This window comes from Zalophus californianus, chromosome 9 (genome assembly GCF_009762305.2).
Source record: "Zalophus californianus isolate mZalCal1 chromosome 9, mZalCal1.pri.v2, whole genome shotgun sequence".
Lineage (NCBI taxonomy): Eukaryota > Metazoa > Chordata > Mammalia > Carnivora > Otariidae > Zalophus > Zalophus californianus.
Window position 1 is genome coordinate 91,360,873 of NC_045603.1, and position 21,506 is coordinate 91,382,378.

General features: G+C 40.1%; 1 protein-coding gene across 1 annotated transcript; it reads left to right on the plus strand.

The window, feature by feature from the left end:
* Positions 1-5,242: 5,242 nt before the first annotated feature.
* On the plus strand, positions 5,243-20,404 carry ART4 (ADP-ribosyltransferase 4 (inactive) (Dombrock blood group)). Its single transcript, XM_027595626.2, has 3 exons — positions 5,243-5,725; positions 7,948-8,656; positions 17,393-20,404. The coding sequence occupies exons 1-3, from the start codon at positions 5,546-5,548 to the stop codon at positions 17,482-17,484; spliced, it is 981 nt and encodes a 326-aa protein (XP_027451427.1). The 5' UTR covers positions 5,243-5,545; the 3' UTR covers positions 17,485-20,404.
* The last annotated feature ends 1,102 nt before the right edge of the window (positions 20,405-21,506 follow it).

Sequence of the window (21,506 nt, forward strand, 5' to 3'; positions counted from 1 at the left end):
CGTCTTCAGGAGTAACTGTCCTATTAATAGGTGTAATTTGGTGTTTGCCCTGAGGGAGGAGAGTTCAGAGTCTTCCTAAAAAAAAAGCCATCTTTGAACCAGAACTTCCTAAGGGACTTTAAGGAACAACCTCATTAACATAACTCAGGTATGTTTGAAAGCGGCTGATTTGGAATAACAAAAGACACCCATTTGACCCTTTTGACTCTGGAGCTATTTCAGGAATGGAAAAGATGTCCCTAAAGCTCTGAGCACTTAAGAAATTGCAAAGGTTTTAGGTGTGTGGCACAAACCATAGACAAGAGCAAATGTATATTTATTATACACCTCCCATCCAAGAGGTTGTCTGTCAAGGATATTGACGAGGAAATTCAGTGGGTAGAAGATGATGAAAACAAAGCTTTCCCAACACTAAGGTCCTATACTTAAAAAAGAAGGAGGAGGAGGAAGAAGGGGAGGAGGAGGAGAAATGAGAAAGGTTAGTTAACATGCTTCATCATGAAGTGATTGATCTTACAACTATTGTTATAAATATATTGAAGTAATGGATGCAAGTGCCTCCTGAGATAGCACCTCTCTTCTATGATTTGCCTGCCAACACTGTATGACCTGAATCTAATCATCAGGAAATAACAGATAAGCCCCAACCGAGAGACATCTACAAAATAACTGGCCTATAATTTTCAGAAACGTCAAGGTCAAAAAGCAATATGGAGACTGAGGAAAAGTTCCAATTTAAAGAGACAAAAGAAACTTGACAACTAAATGCAAATGGTGATCCTGGAAAATAGCCAGAAAGGAAATTACAGGAAAGGTTGATGAAATTTGTTAATGGACTATGTGTAAGATAATGATACTCTATAAATGTTATATTTCTTGATATTGGTAATTGGTAAGTGGTTATATAAAAGAATGTCCTTGTTTTTAAGAAATAAATTCTGAGGCATTTAACGGTAAAGTGTGTTAATTAAACAAGGAGGCCATTTGACTGAGATGGTTCTAATACCTTAACAGCCTATGTAAGCAAGCCAAAACCTAAGCGTGTAAAGACCTCAAGGTAAAGAAATCAAAACCTAAAGACAACTAATCACAAACAGCCAATTAGCCTTCCCCAAATGAGGCAAATGCTTAAGATACAGCCAATCAAATAATGTCTTGCTTGGCTTCCACTTTTTCCTCTATAAAAATCTTGCCCCTGGTTCCTGTTGGTGGAGCGAGTTCTCCTAATCACTTCCGGGCTGGTGCTGCCTGATTTGAATCTATTTTTGCTCAAATAAACTCTTAAAAATTGTAATATGCCTCAGTTTATCTTTTCACCAGGAGATGATGTCTACAATTAGTTCTCGAGTGGTTTAGAAAAAAGAGAGAATGTTAGATCAGGTAGGGCAAAATCTCGAAATCTAAACATATGTGCTATCTAACGTGGATACGGGATATGAGAGTTCCTTGGACATATGCGTGTTCCTTGTACAGACTTGTAACATTTCTGTAGGTTTAAAATTTTATCTAAATAAAAGTTATAAAAAATATGAAACAAGCAAGTTTTGTTCACTTTTGTAAAGGGTATTAAGGGTAAAAGAGAACTGACAACTTAAAATGTTGAAATAATTTTGAATTACCAAATTTGGAGGTCACTATCAAACAACCCTCCTTTGGATAACAAGGACTTCTGGCAGTAAAATACCCCCATTAAATTGACACAGGTCCAAAGGAGTTTAATGAGAGCCAAACAGGAAATGCTAAGCGCCATTTCAAAACCTTTAGGCTGGTTGCAAAATATACAGCTCCCCCTGGACGAGACCCTCTAGCAATGACTTCAACCTATGCTCCAAAAGGAGCTGTAGAAAACTAGAATTTATCCTAGAAAGTGGGCAAAACCTTTCCTTAAACAGCTGTTTATTTAAAACGTTAATAAAAATTACCTTTCACTTTGTTGGATACCCGATGAGTTGGTCTTCCCAAAGCTGATTAGAGCCTAAGAAGAGCCAACATGCCTTGAGAAGCTGTCAGTGGTACTAGGAAACAGGAAACTGAGGAATAGAGAGGTAAAATACCTTGCCCAAGATCAAACATTAATGACGTGATAGATCTAGGAATTGAAACGAAGGGGTCTCTCTCAAGATCCTGTGTTCTACTCGCTAATCAATCTGCTGCCAATGCAGTAATGGTTCATGGATCCTTTCCATGATATTTTATAGAGTATCTCAATTTCCCTGTCATCACAGCCCTATAAGAGTGACGTCACTCACATCTCCATTTTTACATGTGAAGAAAATGAGACTGAGAACTAACATAACTTGTTCACATTCACAAAAACTAGAAAGAGATGAAGGCAAAACACCAACACAGATAGGTGCAATTTCAAAACCCCTACCCCTTTTACCCATCAAGACAGCAGAAATAGATTGCATTTTGAAGAAATGGGCTATCAAGAAAATGATACCTGAGTGAACACCAAGCTCTAAAGTAACTAATATTAAATTATCCCATGGGAACTTTCTTAAAACAGCCCTGAAGACAAAAGATGATTTTTTTTTCACTGACTCTATAAACATTTTCAGAAAATATTTTCATTTTATCCAAAAATGTACACACAGTCACACATCAGACCTCTTGTCTTTCCCTATTCCATTTTACTGTCAGTGTTTTCTCTTTCCTTTCTCTCTTTCTCTCTCTCTCTCTCCCTGGTTCTATCTCTGTCTTTCCCTCCCTCCCTTCTTTCCCTTTCTTCCTCCTTGAAATACCAGTTGTATAAAAAGGTTACAAAGGTTCCTGCTTCCCCCTAGTGGTATGTGTCTAGAAGTGGCAGTCACATTAGGAAAATTAGGAAAACTTTACAGACAGCAGGAATAAAATGACACTTAGACTCCTTTAGTGTTTTTGGAGGCGGGGGGCGGGGCAACGGGGTGAGAGGAAAGAACGTGTGATCACTGACAGTCTATTTAACCTCACATGGCCTCAGAAAATGCACCTGTGACGGGGAAGTTAGACTATCCCCTTCTCACACTTGTCTTAGGGTTGAGATAATGTAGTAAAGGGTCTTGAAGCACAGTACACTCCCAATAAGAGGTAACTATTATTTACTTTTGACAGCTCTGTAAGGTTAGGAAGCAGAGGTTCAGCACAGCTTACTTCTTTTCTTTTTTTTTTTTTTAAGATTTTTATTTATTTATTTGACAGAGAGAGACACAACAAGAGAGGGAACACAAGCAGGGGGAGTGGGAGAGAGAGAAGCAGGCTTCCCGCGGAGCAGGGAGCCCGATGTGGGGCTCATTCCTAGGACTCTAGGATCATGACCTGAGCCGAAGGCAGACGCCCAATGACTAAGCCACCCAGGCGCCCCACAGCTTACTTATTTTCTTAAATTAACTCAGCCAGCAAGCTGTAGGACTAAGCCCATAATCCAACTTTTCAGACGCTAGTGCCCTTCCTCACACCTCAGTCTCCCAGATGAATAGGTGATAATGAGGAATCTTAAGAATTTTAAAAGTCTTAAAGGGATATTTTCATATACTACCTGTGTTTTCCATTAAATTAAAAAAATATGCATTTAAGTGACCTGCGGTCCGATCTCCAGAATTGGGTCTTAAAATTGCAAGAAGAGAAGCGCACAAAGATTTATGTCCAGGGGTGCCTGGGTGACTCAGTCAGTTGGGTGTCTGCCTTCGGCTCAGGTCATGATCCCTGGGTCCTGGGATCGAGTCCAGAGTCCCCAAGTCCCACATCGGGCTCCCTGCTCAGAGGGGCGTCTGCTTCTCCCTCTCCCTCCACCCCTCCCCCTGCTTGTACTCTCTCTCAAATAAATAAATAAAACCTTTTAAAAAAAAGATTTATGTCCAAAATATGTTCACAGATCATTACTTTTAACAGTACAAAGTTGAAATCAAGCTAAATATATTTATTCAATAAACCTTTGTACAAATAATGATAATTGTTTTTATTTATTTATTTCATTTATTTCTCAGTGCCAGATGCTGTCTTAAGAATTAGGAACAGATCAAAGCATTCAGTAAGGCAGGTTCCAATATGTTCTATTCACTGATCAGTCTGCTTCTGAGACAGATCCATGGATCCATTCCACATTTCACTGCATGGAAGCACCTCGGGGGGACTAGTGTGCAACAGTGAAAAAGATCATGTTTTCAATAATTATTAAATTATATGGAGATGAGCTTACATTAAAAATGTTAAGGGAAAAAACAGTATGAAAAATTGCATACTATATTATTTCAGCCCTAAATGTGTGTGTGTGTGTGTAGCACTAAAATCTAAATCTAAGTAGTACCTTCCTCCAGGTGATAGGTTATGGGTAATTTTGTGTCCTCGTTTATACTTGTCTGAATATCCTGAACTTTTGTAATGAGACAGAACTGCTGGGGCACCTGGGTGGCTCAGTCGGTTAAGCACCTGCCTTCGGCTCAGGTCCTGATCTCAGAGTCCTGGGATCGAGCCCCACGCAGGGACCCTGCTTCTCCCTCTCTCTGCTTACCTTCTCTCTCTGTGTCTCTCAAATAAATAAACAAATAAAACCTAAAAAAAAAAAAAAAAGAACTGCTGTGATCATCAGAAAATTTACATGAAAAATATTTTGGGGTGCTAAAAAATACCAGAATTTCTAAGAATGGGCTTTAGTTTCTCTTCACAGTTAAATAATGAATCAGGAAGTGTAGACGGGAAAGATTTGCAAGAAAAACAATTACCCCAAGGATTGGGAATAGAGGCAAGATGTTCAAACTAGAAAGGGCCGTGCCTGAGAGAGGGTGTTTAAAGAGCACGTGTGAGGCATTAACTTGTCACACTGGACCCTACTTTCCATTGAGGTCAGCTGTTCTCACAGTAGTCGTTAGGATTCAAGCTAGGCTGAACTAGCGTGGACAGAGGATCTGATGCCTCCAGAACAGAAAACGGGGAAGAGCTGTGACCCCAACAGGTATAATTTCTGGATTGGAGAGTTTGAAAGTTACTGTGAAAAAGCACCAAGGAGAGCCTTCTTTCTGACAATCATCCTAAAAGGTATGTTGTTTCCTATCAGCCCCTTCTGGGCAGGGCCTATCAGCAGCACCAAATGCGCGTGACATAGGCCCACCTTGAGGTGGCATCTCCCCAGCAACCTGCATGAGCCAATCATATCACTCGAAGTGGAAACCTGCAGCTCCAGATAATGTCACTTGGCCCCAAACACTGTACAGCGCGTGCCTTTCCTGTCTTCCTGAGAAAGTTAAGGTTGTGCTGCTGAGCCTGACCCTTAACAGGGCTTTGGAATTCCCCCCTACACAAACTAGATAAGGGATTTTATTTTTAACTGGAAACTAACGAGTTCACTTCCCAATCCCTTATTTGGTGCACAGATCTGTCTATTTCGCAGAGATTTCAGCTCCGCAAGTAAGCTGGAGCTGGAGCTGGAGCTGGAGCTGGAGCTTCCCTCCGAAAAACCGCTGGTTGGAGGTGGTCAACAGAAATCTCAACAAAACATGAACAAGGCAAGTTCTTGCTGAGACTCACCCAAAGAAAATCCCAGAGGAGAATACTGAGCACTCATTTCAGGATGAAGCTGCAAGAGCAGAGAAGTATTTGTACCGCAAATGAATACCGTCCATTGACCCACAGAGGCAAAAGGATTCTCCCAACTACGGCAGCCCCCAGGATGAGAACCTGGCTCCTCCCGAGGTCGCTTCCTCTTCTGATGCTATTCTCCGCCTTGCAGACACCCACTAGGTGTTCTGAGGTAGGGCACAATTGAGGAGGTGATTTCTTTATGGTCAGCGCTCCACTGGAGCGCTTTCCTGTGACAACCTTTAAGTGACTTTTAGTCACTTGGGATCTGATTTCATTCAGACCTTTTTTAAAAAGACTTTTTATTTTATTTATGTGACAGAGAGAGAGAGAGAGCACAGTCCGGGGGAGCGGGAGAGGGAGAAGCAGGTTCTCCACTGAGCAGGGAGCCCAATATGGGACTCGATCCCAGGACACTGGAATCGTGACCTGAGCCGAAGGCAGGCACTTAACCAACTGAGCCATCCAGGCGCCCCTCATTCAGACATTTTAACCAATAATGCTAGTGAAGGGGGCACATGGGTGGCTCAGTTGCTAAGTGTCTGCCTTCGGCTCAGGTCATGATCCCTGGGTCCTGGGATCCAGCCCCGCATCCGGCTCCCTGCTCAGCGGGAAACGGGCTTCTCCCTCTCCCACTCTCCCTGGTTGTGTTCCCTCTCTCGCTGTGTCTCTGTCTGTCAAATAAATAAATAAAATCTTAAAAAAAAATAATGCTAGTGAAGGGTGTTGAAAACAATTCTTAAAAATTGTGGAATTCTTTAGAGTTTATAAATTTGGCGTTAATGGAAGCTAGAGGCATAATGTTGTTTTCTTGATTATCCATAAAATTTAAAACATTGCTTCTGTAGGACAAATGATGCAAAATAAAGTCTGTTTGGCTTTCGACTGTTTCATAGGGATCAACTCAAAAGAAGTATTATAATTTAAAGATCTATATAATGAAAACCTATTGTTAAGAGATAACATAGTACCTATTTGAGATCTAGTAATACAGTAAAGTGTTTAGAGCTCACATGATGTAACAGAACATGATATGATTGATTTTGTTTTGTTTTGACTTAAATAGATTCTGTAGACCTATTTGTAAACCTTCTGTAAAGAGTTATTGGTAAAGATCATTTAAGCAGTCTTAAAAATATGCTCCATTTTACACACACCTGGATGTCTTCTCATCATAAATAACAGTAAAACACCAAATGGTATGTTTTTGAGTTTCAGCTGCAACATCTTTGACATTGACTGGATGGAATCTTATCTTCTAATATAAGGAGTGGTGTTTATTAGAAAAGCATCGTTTCTTTGCCAAGAAGAAAACATCTTGGAATTTAGATAGTTGAAATTATGGCTCTAAAAAATAGACTGGTGATACTTAATGAACTTGTATTCAAATCTCTCACCTTCAGTTTAATATGGACTAGATATTAATAAGTAACCTTCAGTTGACTACCCATAGGAATTTTTTTTTAATTTTTTATTGTTATGTTAATCACCATATATTACATCATTAGTTTTTGAGGAAATTTTCTTTTTCCCACTCCTGGTTTCTAAGAGGAGGGACTGTCCTAGGCACACTCCTGAGCACTTTACCACTCCCCTGGTGGTGGGCAAATTTAGTTGATTGGTAACATCAGGAATAATAACTGGGCATTCTGAGTTTGACTCTGTACTTTTTCTTCCTGGGAGTTAGCCTGACAGAAAAGGACACGAGCTGTGTGCTCCTCCATGACAAGAATCTTATCTTCGGGCAGGCCACAGTCTAATACTGTCTGCAGCTCAGTGGGCAAGTCTGCCTTGTTCTGGGGTTTACTCTTAACAAATCTACTCACCATCAGACCCAAAGATGTGTGCCCCAACGATTCAGCAGTAAAGATGATATTTTAACCTTCATACATGCTCTTTTTTCCTCAATTTTTAAATCAGATCCTGATCAGAAGAGAGGGCTGTTATTTACTGGGGACCCCTAGGGACAACCCAACATTACTCATCACTGACATTTTTTCTTAAATAAAGTTCAGAGACTTCATACAAGTTTTAGGTATTCATAAAAGAGACATTCCTTAACACGCATGACAGGATGTGAAGGGGGTCAATAGGGGAAACAGAAAGTATACGTGAACTTTATAATTTTTTTTCTTCAAACTACTATGCAAAAATACTGATTTTGGTTATACAAGAAGGGTCACTTCCTCCCTGGGGAGGCGAGTTTTTTTGAGCTTTTAGTAATAGTTATCAAACCCAATTCAGTCTCTGGGACAGGGTAATGATTATGAGTGAAACTTATTTCAGCAAATAAGTTTTGAGAAGAAGACTTGGCTTTATGGAGGAAAGCAAGTCAGCCACCAGATCCACCATCTGATTTGAAAAGTTAAAGTCAAGATTTTTCTTTTCTTACAGGTTGCAGTTAACATTGACTTTGACTTGACACCAGATTCCTTTGATGATCAGTACCAAGGCTGCAGCCCACAGGTCATGGAGAAGCTAAGTCAAGGGGATTATTTCACAAAAGAACTAGAAGCACATAGAAATTTCCACAGGGTCTGGGCAAATGCCCACTTAACCTGGCTGAACAGAGCAAAAGATCTCCCCAAGAACATGAATATTACACATGCTGTGGCCATCTTGGTTTATACATCAAACAATAGTGTCCGCACAGACTTCACTAAAGCCATGGCCAGTGCTGGGAGGTCTCCACAGCAGTATAAACATTCATTCCATTTCAAGTACCTGCACTACTACCTGACCTCAGCAATCCAGCTGCTAAGGAAAGAAATGGTCATGAAGAATGACTCTCTGTGTTTTGAGGTGCATCATGAGCTGAAGGGTATCTATTTGGAAGCCTACAGAGGTGCCACCATCCGATTTGGCCAATTCCTCTCCACCTCTCTCCTGAAAGAAGACGCACAGAAGTTTGGGAACCAAACTCTATTTACCATATTTACCTGCCTGGGTGCCCCTGTACAAAAAGTCTCTCTCAAGAAGGAGGTCCTGGTCCCTCCCTATGAGTTGTTCAAAGTTGTAAATGTGAGCTACCACCCACGAGGAAACTGGTTGCAGTTGCGGTCAGCTGGGAACGTGAGCACATATAACTGTCAGCTGCTAAAAGGTATCATATTATCGATCTAAATGGAATCTACTCTTATCAGGATCACAGGCCACTATTCTTTTAAAAAAGTTATTTTTCCGAGTGGGCTTATTGGGGGAAAGGCCAAAAAACATGGAAATTGGCCTTCAGAAGTAGTGGAACTGACAGATTAGAGAAGACCTGCCTTATTTCTTGGTTTCCCTCCCCTTCTTCCTCCTCAACTACCTCTAGAAAAAATGTGTTTCTTCAGTGGCCCTAATATGTGGGGCATTCTAGACACAGAGAGTAAACCTCTACTGAAAAAGATAGCACATAAATTTTATTTGATTTGATTTGATTTATTTTTACCTTCACCTTCAAACTCGGTTTTGTTTTGTTTTTGTTTTGGGGGGGGTTTGTTTGTCATGGTCATTACAGGAATAAGGAGTGCTATGAGTGAAGCAGGAGGCATGATTTATTCATTCACTCTTATCTATTACCCATCTTCTATGTTCCAGGAACTGGAATGGGAGGCGTCAGGTGGTATGAAATGAATAAAGCAAAATCACTATCCCAGGAGGAGTTTTAGTCTAATGAGAAATGGAAATATGAGCAAATGTCCACACTCAAAAGCACTAAGCAATATACCAGATGTTTAAGGATTGGTTGTGGCTTCTCAGTGTAGGAAGCTACTCATTCTCTCTGGAGAAAGTGAGAAAGTCTGCATGATAGAGGACCCCATGGGACTTGAAGTAGGAATGGGGGTTTTCAGTGAAAAAGTCATTTCAAGCAGAAAACAGCATATGTTGAATCACAGAGGTTTCAAATAACCAGTGTCTAGGGTATCTTTATAATTCTGGATGGCTGGAATATAGGAGGTATAGGACACAGGAAGAGGCGAGGAGTAGAAAAGGAATAGGGGAGGGGCGCCTGGGTGGGTCAGTCGTTAAGTGTCTGCCTTCAGCTCAGGTCACGGTCCCAGGGTCCTGGGATCGAGCCCCGCATCGGGCTCCCTGTTCAGCGGGAAGCCTGCTTCTCCCTCTCCCACTCCCCCTGCTTGTGTTCCTGCTCTCGCTATCTCTTTCTCTGTCAAATAAATAAATAAAATCTTTAAAAAAAGAAGAAGAAGAAGAAAAGGAATAGGGGATTGATTGGGGTGGGGAGACTTCTGACAGGCGAGGTGGTTAAAACTCTTGTATTCTATGCTAAGGACTTTCAAACTTCATGCTGTAGGTAATGAGAAGTCATTGGAAGTTTTTAAAGAGTGGAGCGTCAGTGAGATCAGTATTTTAGCAAGAGCTCTGATGATATTGTGAAAAATGAACCGAAGCAGGAGAAATTGGAGACATCACAGAACAAAAAAAATATTAAGATCTTTTTTAGAAAAATATGTGGCTGGCTCCATTCCATCCCTGTACGTTGCCAGCCAGGGTCCCTGCACAAAATGGTAGTTCTGTGGCAAGTAGCTGTGCCCTGTTTAATTTAGAAGGAAGACTGTCCTTATCCACATGTCCATGTGTTCACACTCACACTTAACTGCGGTGTCTACCTTCAAAATATCCCTGATTCCTTCTCGACTCCATCATTATTGCTACTGTTAATAATTCAGGCTATCAGCATTTCTCAGCATTTGGGGGCTGCAGTGTTACAATGATCCTGAAATCGGCATCCATGCTGAGGTCTTGGGCCTGCTTACTCTGGCCTATCTGCAAACACAGACCGGGGGAGAGGTGACTTATCAATACTTTTATCTCTTCTTGCCTGTCCGTAGAAGTGTGGCAGGCAGCAACATGAGTGAAATGAGTATCTGTTCCACAGAACCAAGAGATCAGTGTTTGCAGAGGAGAATGAAAAACTAGAGTATGAAGCAAACAGTGAGATTTTAACACCAAACAAGAACATTCATAGCCAGTTTCCAGGGTTCTTTGGAACTACACTGTTGTTTCATCCTCATCAGGATGAAGTTGAGACAGAAAAATTTTTCTACTGGGTTGATGAACACAGTAAAATACATTAAGTAAAACGTTGTAGAACATTTACATCAAAGGGTAGGAAACTGAGAAAAAGGAGTATATAATAGAAACTTTTTTTTAATATTTTATTTATTTATTTATTTGACACAGAGAGCACAAGAAGGGGGAGCAGGCAGAGGGAGAGGGAGAAGCAGGCTCCCTGCAGAGGTAGAAAGCCCGATGCGGGACTCAATCCCAGGACCCTGGGATCATGACCTGAGCCGAAGGCAGACGCTTAACCAACTGAGCCACCCAGGCTCCCCTGTAATAGAAACTATTACCCGTATTCTCTACTCCATGAGTCTCAAAGGAAACTATTTCAAGACCGTCCCCACCAAACTAATGATCTTTGCTTTCCTGCCAGGAAGCTACTCAAACACAACTTGGAGTTAAGGCTTAGCTGGAATAGCCATGCACATTGCTAGACTCTGGAAGCTTGGCTGGTCTTGACCGGATATTTGAAATCACAAATCATACTTAAGAGAATCAGTAATCTTGTATTGCTCTGTAAGCTGTCTGTAGGCAGACATGTGACTACACAGTATTTAAGAGTCTGGCATGGAATCCTGGCAGTTTGACCCCGGATCCACTCTGTCTGGATTCCTCTCCAACTTGTACAGTTTTTTAGCTGTGTTCTCAGTCCAGTTGCTTAAACTCCCTATGTTTCTTCAACTATGTAAGGAGCATCATAATAGAGCCCCTCAGGCTCTTGTGAAAATAAAATAAAATAAAATACTGAAGCATTTTTACATGACCTAGCATGTAATAAATGGTAAATAAGTGTTAACCAATATTAATTTTAGTCTCCTGACCCATAGAGGTGTTCAATCTACATTTGTTGAAAAAAAAATCTGTATTTGTTGAATGAGTGAATAAATGAAGCATTCTCTTTCAATACTTCCAAGTGATCTGGTCAGATGACCAGATAACTCAATTGACTAAAAACAGTTTCAATATTTACTAGAAAGAGAAAATATTCTAGAAAGCTCAACCCATAGTCAAAAATAAGGAGCTATAGTCATGATATGACTGATCTAGAATGTGGTCATTTGCAATGTGAGTTACTACATCTAAATTTTTCCTAGAAATTCACCACTGTGCAGTCTTGGGAAGAGATTGTAAATGGCAGAAAAAAATGACCCCTGGTCGTAAAGGGTGATATTTTGGTCAGAGACATTGCATGGTAGGCCAAGAGCTGGAGTTGGATTGTCTTCCCAGCCAGCACAACTACAAAACTATTCAGGAGATTGAAAGAGGGAGAAGAATCAGCTCAAGTTGCAAGGATGCCATTTTTCCTTTGACTCTGTTGGCTCTGGCTGAAAGTTGCAGAGAAGGCTGCTCCATCCTCTGGTTCTGCTTTCCCTAAACCTCGTATGGAAGCCAACTAGGGAAGCCTCAAGGCTGCCATTGGCTGGTTGATAGCACAGACAAGTTAGTTGAGGACAAAAAGACTATATCATCTTGAGATAAACACAACCAATATCCACCTATCTCTACTGATTACCAAAAAAAAAAAAAAAAAAAGTTTGATTAACTTCATGATGCTGCAGTGGTGTTTGTTTGTTTTCTCAATAAGTAAGCTATTTCTGAAACTCTCCTTAAGTCATTTCTGCTAACTGACAAATAACACTTTACTTATCCCAACATCCTGGAGCAGTATTGGGTTGATCCATACATGAACAATGAGAGGAGGGAAGTGGTGTGTTTTTCTTTTCTGGGAGTCCTTCACTGGAAGGGAGTAAGATCAATGGACTCTCCCCAGACCTGCTTTTCTAACTAACTGCTATTTTCTGCCATCAACCTCAGTCTAGGGATTCCCAGATGGTATTCTGGAAGACTGATATCTAATTCCTCATGAAACCAGAATCCTCTCAGGGAACTGTTTCTTATCCCTTCATTTTTTTTCCCCAAGCAGAAGCCATAAGCTATTCTACATCTAAAAAGTCCTCTGAGCCAATGACTTGTTTCCTCTCCTGTTCCCTCTTAATCTGACAGACATCATATTTGAAAGACAACATGAAGACCTTTAAAATTGGTCAGCCAGAACACCATAATTCTCCCAATGAAAAGATAATAGATTAGAGAATATAGCTTCCCCAGTTCCTCGATTTATTTCAGAATTGGTTCGTTAACTTGTTAACTACATTTCTCAAGTTCAAAGAGTACCGAGGAATCTGTCGCTTTCAGAGTTAAAAGGTCAAATTGGTAGCATAATATATTTAAGCAAGGGCAATGCAAAAGAAAAATTGTATAAGACATTCTACACTAACAGCTCTCCCTTCTAATTCTTTTCTCATCCCTTTTGTGACCTATACTGGTTACCATAGAAACAGATGTTTTCATGCCCGTTGAAAGACTCAAAATATGTTATGTTAGTTATTTGTCCTTAAATTTTGTTTTGTTCAGGAAAATAATCCGTGCCAAAAATCTGTAAACACACAAATACATACTCTGTTCTGTATCACTGGATTCACAAAGAAGGATTTATTTGTTAAAATATTTCACATAATCAAAATTCTTAAGCATGTTTCTAGAAAAAATAGTCAACTTTTGTAGTAAGCCTGGTTTTACATGTTAACTGTGCCAGCTACTAGCAGTGAGAATGTGGGCAAAGTCTTAGTCCTGTGTGTCTCCATTTCTTTATATGTAATATAGGGGGGGAAATGTAATGAAACCTCCCTTATAGGATTCTGGTGATGATAAAATGACTCATGCATGTAAAAGCTCTTAGAACAGATTCTGACACTAGTAAGTACTCAAAATTTGCAGATACTATTACTGTTACATATTATTTATTTATTAATTTCCTGTTTCCTGTTTTCTTTTACTCTGGGCTTTACCTCAAACTAGTCTTCCCTAGTTGTGGCATCACATTAACCTTGAAGTAGAGTGTCTGTCTCAGCCGAATGGATGAAAGAATGAGTAAATTGAGGGACGCCTGGGTGGCTCAGTTGGTTAAGCATCTGCCTTCAGCTCAGGTCATGGTCCCCAGGTCCTGGGATAGAGTCCCGCATCGGGCTCCCTGCTCAGCAAGGAGCCTACTTCTCCCTCTCCTGAGCCTGCTTCTCCCTCTCCTCCCCGCTCCTTCTCTCTCTTGCTCTCTTTTGCTATCTCTGTCTCTCTCTCAAATAAATAAATAAAACCTAAGAAAGGAAGAAAGGAAGGAGGAAGCAAAGAAAGAAAGGAAGAAGAAAGAAAGAAAAAAAAGAAAGAAAAAGAAAGAAAGAAAGAAAAAAGAGAAAGAAAGAAAAAGAAAGAAAAGAGTAATTGAATGAATCTAGGAGGCCACATGGCATGGTGGAAAGAGACTAGACTTTGGAGCCAGGAAGGGCTGGGCATATATGTTAGTAGCTATGTGGCCTCATATAAATGACAGCCTAAGAGCTTGTTTCTTCATTTATAAAGTGGAGGCAAAGGGGAATATTGTGGCAGTACCTGGCGTCCACCCTCTCAAACACAATTGAAAAACTCTGGGAAAGCACTTTGCACATGGAAGTGGGATAATAGTTTAGTGGCACAAATGTGAGCTTCAGTGATATTGACAGTGAAGAAAAAAAGGAAGAGATGGAAGAAACAAAACTTATCCTTGTTTGAGTGCCAACTCTAAAGAGTAACACTCATTAATCTCCACATTTGACAGAAAGGCCCCTTTCTAGAGCATTTGGAGCATTTGCTTCTGCATATCAGTTTTAGCTTTTTCTGCTTTTTTCAAAGGGTTGAGTATTTCTTTCTGAGCAATCTGATATAATTCACAGATTTGGAGTTCATGAAATACAGGGTGTAATAATTATATATTTCTCCCCAAACTGTATATCCTAAGGCAGCAATGACCAAATTTAGGTTATGATCCACCAAAAAAAATGATACTTATGTAGCAAATTCCATTCACAGAAGGTTTTCACACACATTATCTGTTTAATTCTTAAAACCACACTGTACATTGGTTACTGACCCCACTATACCGATGTGAATACTGAGGTTGAGAGAGGTTACATGGTTTGTGTGAGATTATTCAGCTTATAAATGACAAAAGTAAGACCCTTTCCCATGTTTTATGACAAAAATCCCAGGACAATGTTCTCTACAGAGTGCTTTCAGGAGATTAATTTGTTCAAAAATATTACTAAGAACCTACTATTAGTCTCAATCCTCTGTGACTGTGACTACATTATAACTCACTTCACACACACACAAACGTACCAGTACACACACACGCATGTAAAACAAGACAATCATTCACCATTTCACATGCTGTTTAACTCTAGTGTTTTTTATTCTAACCCATTTTTTTAATATTTTTAAAGATTTTATTTTTTTTAATTTTTTATTGTTATGTTAATCACCATATATTACATCATTAGTTTTTGATGTAGTGTTCCATGATTCATTGTTTGTTCATAACACCCAGTGCTCCATGCAGAATGTGCCCTCTTTAATACCCAGCACCAGGCTAACCCATCCCCCTACCCTCCTCCCCTCTAGAACCCTCAGTTTGTTTTTCAGAGTCCATCATCTCTCATGGTTCGTCTCCCCCTCTGACTTACTCCCCTTCATTCTTCCTCTCCTGTTATCTTCTTCTTTTTCTTTTTTCTTAAAATATGTTGCGTTATTTGTTTCAGAAGTACAGATCTGTGATTCAACAGTCTTGCACAATTCACAGCGCTCACCATAGCACATACCCTCCCCAATGTCTATCACCCAGCCACCCCATCCCTCCCACCCCCAACCACTCCAGTGACACTCAGTTTGTTTCCTGAGATTAAGAATTCCTCATATCAGTGAGGTCATATGATACATGTCTTTCTCTGATTGACTTATTTCACTAAGCATAAGACCCTCCAGTTCCATCCACGTCGTTGCAAATGGCAAGATCTCATTCCTTTTGATGGCTGCATAATATTCCATTGTGTATATAAAGAAGATGTGGTATTCTAACCCATTTTATCACATTATTATAGTGATGGTCATGATAAAGCATTAATGCATCACAACCTCCGATGTGAAAAATACTAGGATACAGAGGGAATGAAAAGCATTGAATAGATAGTCTAGAAGAAAAGTAAAAACTACAAAAGTAAATTTAATGTGAGTTATCCTTAAATGAAAGATTCCGTAGATTGCATTTAATTCACAGATGTTTTTCATTTATCCACCTACATAAAGATACTGTCTGTGTAAAAATAATGATAATAACGATAATGATAAAGCATGAGGTAGAAATGTTAAAGACTGTAAGAGAGAAAAAGTAACAAGAGAGGAAAGAAAAGTTACTTTAACCTGAGAAAATAAAATGAAAGTAAGCTTTTTCAATATCCTCGTTATTATGAAGGGGGGTTAAGAGGTGGTTTTGAAGGATGAGTATGATTACAAAATGGTAATGTCCATATATTTGTCCTTATTTGAGCATCAATCATTATAGTAGCCATGAAGTACAGCAAAGGAGAATGGTAGTGACTCTAGTATTTCCAACAGTCCTGACATGAGATGCTCTCATTTTACAGATGAGAAAGCTCAGGTCCAAGGAAAGTAACTAACATAAAGGTCAGCTAGGGACAAAGTTTCAAAACCCAAGTTAATCACTTCCAATAACCATAATTTCTACCCGCTATATTGTTTCACTGTCAATCAATATTCTCTGATAACTCTTCAGTAGAATCATATCCTATTACAAAGTGAGAAAGGACAGAGACAGAGGTCCTTGTGATCTCAGCCTCAATGAAGAGAAAACAAAACAAAAAATTGTTTGAGAATTATTCTAATGAATGAGCTGTTCAAGTGGTATTAATGGTCTCGAGGTCCCTGTGAGAATTCAGACAATACAATTTTAACAGGAACTTTGACAAAAGCTTAGAAATAGGTATGCACTATTAATTTTCCTTATCTACTCTTATTGGTGAAAATGGATTTTAAATATTGTTTGTATATATAGAATTCCAAGAAATTCCAGGAAACTCAAAGGATTTTATGCATTATTATGTGAAAGTAGTGGGAAAATACTTCTCCATCGTCTGGTCATCCTATCAAGCAATATATTCAAATATTGAGGCAATCACAGAGTTGAATGTCTTCCTACTCCCAAACATCTTTTCTATCCTAAATAGTCAGCGAAGGCTGGTTGAAAAGGAGATCCCACTCTTTAGAGCATTTTGCAATATATGGAGAAACAATACTGTGGCTAAAAAGACAGAGTTGAGCCAGACTGCCTGAGTTGGAATGCTGCCTTCACTGCATACTAGATGTGTGATGTTCGGTAAGTTTCTCCATGTCTGTGTCACCGTTTGATCAGCGGAAAAATGAGGATAATGAGAAAAAATACCTCGTAGATTTCCTGTGAGGATTAAATGAGCTAATTGATAGCAAGTGCTTAAAACACACACAGCACAGAATAAGTTGCTAATCAATGTTAGCTTTCATAATGGTGATGAAGATGATGGCAATTAAAATAGGGATACCAGTGATGGTGATGGTGCCGCTGATGACAATAAAGATGGAAAATCAGGAGATCTCACACACCGACTAGCAGGCGGGTAACCTGGAGTAAATCTCTGAACTTGTTGGTGCTGTTTCATCTGCAAAATAAACAAGCTGAGTTCTGTTGGTTAGAAAAAATTCTAAGAGGATACTTTTTTTAAAGTAGCTAACTTCAAATATTTTTATTAGGAATTTTCTAAGTTAAAAAAAGTGAATCAAAGGAGAAATAAGGTAGTTTTTAAAAAAATAAACTCTGCTACCTAAAAGTTCTCTAACTTTGTGTTCGTTTTGACAGGTTCCAGCAAAAAGTACAACCCTGCTCCTGTGGTTATTGCTTCTCTCTCCTTTTTGACCAGTGTCGCCATCTCTTCCAAAAGTGGAGTATAAAGGAACCTTGTGGTTTTGCTTTCTCTGTGCCCTTTTGCTTGATGCCAGTCAGGGGCAACCTGAATACCCTCCGGGAATCACTCTGCCCAGGTATCAACTGACTCATTGCTGGCTCAGTCCGCTGCCTGTGAGTGGACCTAGAATGCAGTATATTTCTTCTCCATGGACACAGAGATTCATCCTGGAATAGAAAAGGACCCAATCAGAGCTGGTGAGATACAGTCATGGTAATGTTTTGGAATTGGGATTGGGAATGGGGTGTGGGAGCCTTTTTATTGAGTGGAGATTGATGAAAGCAGAATGAGTATGAGCCTACAGCTGCGAGCAGCTCTCTTTCCACCAGTAGGGGAGACTCTTATCTCGAGAATGGAGTGAACACAATGAAGGAAGAACTGGAAAATGAAAAGAAACAGTTCTGATGAGAGAATATGAGCCCCTAGCTGGAATCCTGGGCTTTTTAAAAATTACATAAATCAATAACTTGTATATTTGTATAAATAATTTGAATTAAATTTCCTATCTCAAGCAATCAAAGGAGTTATGATTGCTTTTTTTTTATTTAGCAGTCCTAAATAGGAACAAATCAAGAAGCTTGAGTTCGAAAGCACAGAAAAAAAAATCTTCATCAAATGGAAGAGCTTTGAACCCCAGAGAAATAAAGTGTAAATTTTCTTCAGAGTTTTTTATCAGCATTCAAGACCAAACCAGTGTGGATTCAGATAGGAGGAAATATTGAGAGATAAAAGGGAAAGTTAATAAAAGATGTTAGTGAAATCTAATTTTTTGGCAGTAATGGGGCCCCACACATGTTTCTAAAATATTACTGAAGTTAGAATTTAAATTCATATGTTAATTTACAGAGGGACTTTATGGCAAATTAGATTTTAAGTCGTCATCAAAAGTTTAGGTACATTTCTTAGAAAAGCATGCAGATGTGTGTGGATATAAAGGAGAAGATAAGAGAGGGAAAAAAATCTGATAACCAAGCAAATATCAAAAATATATCGAGTCCTCACTATGTGACAGTAACTAAATAAAAGGAAGTATAAATCACCAAACTTCACAGCTGGGAATTTTCTCCAACTCCCTTCAGTCGTATACAATATAAATGGGGCAATGGGAGTTGCCCTGATTTCCAAAGATCCGGATATTGGGCTAAACGGAGTGAAATTATGAAAGTCCATGCTCCTTAGCCCCTCTGAGATTTGGGTAAGAAACAATGAAAGTGAAATCAGCTCATATGACCCCAGCAGGACTTTCTAAAAGGACGGTGCCATGAGAGAAGAGACTCAGTGGGGAATTAGCTGCATATAATTCCCTGGTCGAGAATTCAGGCATCTTTCCACGGAATTTTGAGAACAGGGCCAAGCGCACCTCTGTCACCTAGCTTACATTGGTCTCTATACCTAATAAGGCAAGCATAAATTTTCCATAGACACAGTTTTCATGATTTATTGCCCAGGAATGTTGGCAGGTTAGTGGCTACTGAATAGAGTCCAATTGGCCTGGCTCTAAGAACAAGCTTTGTTGTGAGCTTTAGTGAAACAATAGAAAATCCTCCCAACATCTTGCGAATATTTTTTTTTTTCTGTGCCATATAAATGCACTTATTGAGCCATACTATGTGCAAAACACCTTGGGGATTAAAAGTTGAATAGTGTAAGCCAGATCTTCCATGAGTTTACAATCTCTTGGGAGCAATGAAGAAAAGAACACAAGTCACAGAGGAAATACCAAAAGAAAGGGGAATACCAAGTCTTCTGTTCACGAGAGCTCAGAAGAACTTCTGAGGCAAGAGAAGAAGCCAGGAGGGCTTCAGGGAGGAGGCAGCATTTGACCAAGGCCTTGGGACCCTGGGGTGGGAGCAAGGGGTGAGAGGAAGAAGTCAGCGTAGGTGTGTGTCAAGCGCTTAGTGCCGAAACGCATGCAAATAGTAAGTGCTTTGAGTTTAGAGAAAAGTGAGATCCCTCTGCTATGATCCCTCTCAAAGTTGGATACAGCTTTCTACTGGAAATGAGGCTCAAGGGAGGGCTTCAGATGGAAGAAGGAGAGCTGAGTAGAAAAGAGACAGGGGATAGAGAAATGATCAGTGTACACAAGGGTCAGGAAATAGATCTGGCAGAGAGAAGCTGTAATGCGGACTGAAGAGGAAAGAGCCACCTGATCAAGCTAAAAGGTCAGCCTAACACATTGGATCTCCATGAGAAATCAGTCTTCTGAGTAAGACACGCTAGATACGTGATCTTAACGCATGCTCCCAGCACCTGGAGCACCAATGTCCCTTAAGAACACGTTAGACACGTGAACTCTAGGGCCTGATCCCAAATCTATAAAATCAGAAACCCAGAACCTGTGTTAAGAAGCCCTCCAGGCTGGTGACTTACGGGATTATGATCCGTAAAGGAATAACCAGGTTTTTGAAAAGATAACATTTCTTCCTCCTGTTGCTGCTTTATAGAACAAATCTCCAGAGATAGAAGTTATTCTCTTGAACTGTGTAGATTTGTGGGTTAAGGATGAATGTGCATACTTTGCCTTTCCTCAATCTCTCCCTAGAGTCCTAAGTTTTTGTGCAAAAAGCCTGTGAAGCGGACCATTGATTTACATCAATTCAAAGTTCACGAAACGTTAGGAGACCGGTTTCAAAAATTTCACTGTAATTTCTGCTTTTTCATTCTGGGATATCTTTGAAGGTAAATGGATAAATTCACATGGATCGTTAAAAGAGTTGGCACTATAAAGTTGCAGAGTATTTATCTCCTATAGTAATTGTTATTAATGCTTCTCTCTTTTTTGTGTACACAAAAAAATACTTTGGCTTCATTTATTGTTTTATTTGTGTCTTTATGATCCAGTGTTCTACTATGCCTATCTGATTGTCCCGAGGTCCCCTATTTGCTCTGACTTTAAAAAATAATAAATCCAGTGAAAGAAAATTTCTGTAGAGCTTGATTTACTTGGAACACCAGGATTCTTGGCCTGAGTTGTCTAATGATCTGAATCAAACCGACTTATACTTTATGAACCCAGATCTTGATTTGGTAAAATTCAACAAACATTTAATGAACTAGACGCTTTCAGAGACGCCAACATGTACCAAACATTGGCAAGTGATAAAATGTGAAAAAAAAAGGTTGTTACAAGTATTACAGGACTCCCTTCCTTCCTCCCTCTCCCCCCCCCACCTTCCCTCCTCCCTCCCTCCCTCCCTTATCTTCTTGTAGTAAGTGCCCATGGGTTTTTTTATTTTGTTGTGCTTTATGACAGTTCACTTCTTCTTTCCCACTATTGCTTCATTCAGTTAGATCACACTGTGCTCATGGCCTCTGAGGAGGAATGAAACTAGATGTGAGGTAGAAACTAGTGAATCTTCCCCCGGTTGCTTTTCAAGACCTGAAGGAATGGAGAGAAAATGAGAGGAACCCAAAACAAAGAATTTGAGAGAAACACTAAATAAGAGTACCGGGTTTGAGAAAGAGTGTGGCTTCCCCCACCCCCCATATGTCCAGAGGCTGGGTAGCAGCTGCAGACAAGAAGCCATCAGAGTGGGCAGATCAGTGGTCCTTGGCGCTGGGAAAATGTGAGAGGTACTACCCGTGATGGCCTGCCTCACAGGAGCCACCAGCATCTGGAAACCACCCACTGTTACTGAAGCACGCACGGCCCATCCTGACCTCAAGCGGCTACACTAGCTGCCATTTCCATTGACGTGTGGTGAAGATCTCCCTCAAACTGCCCCTGGCCATGCTCCCAGTCTTTTTTTTTTTTTTAAGATTTTATTTATTTATTTGTCAGAGAGAGAGAGCGCACAAGCAGGGGGAGAAGCAGGCTCCCTGCCAAGCAAGGAGCCTGATGCGGGATTTGATCCCAGGACGGTGGGATCATGACCTGAGCCGAAGGCAGACGCTTAACTGACTGAGCCACCCAGGTGTCCCATGACCAGGACTTTTCTTGACCCTTGGCCTATTCATTTCCATGTGACTCTCCCAGCTGTTGCAATATGCTGGCACACAATCTTTTTT

What these genes read in the sequence shown, in the direction of transcription:
- ART4 (XM_027595626.2), top strand. Translation starts at nt 5,546, where the DNA reads ATGAAGCTGCAAGAGCAGAGAAGTATTTGTACCGCAAATGAATACCGT. An exon ending in CACCCACTAGGTGTTCTGAG is followed by an intron (nt 5,726 to 7,947) that starts GTAGGGCACAAT and finishes CTTTTCTTACAG; the next exon opens with GTTGCAGTTAACATTGACTT. An exon ending in TAACTGTCAGCTGCTAAAAG is followed by an intron (nt 8,657 to 17,392) that starts GTATCATATTAT and finishes TCGTTTTGACAG; the next exon opens with GTTCCAGCAAAAAGTACAAC.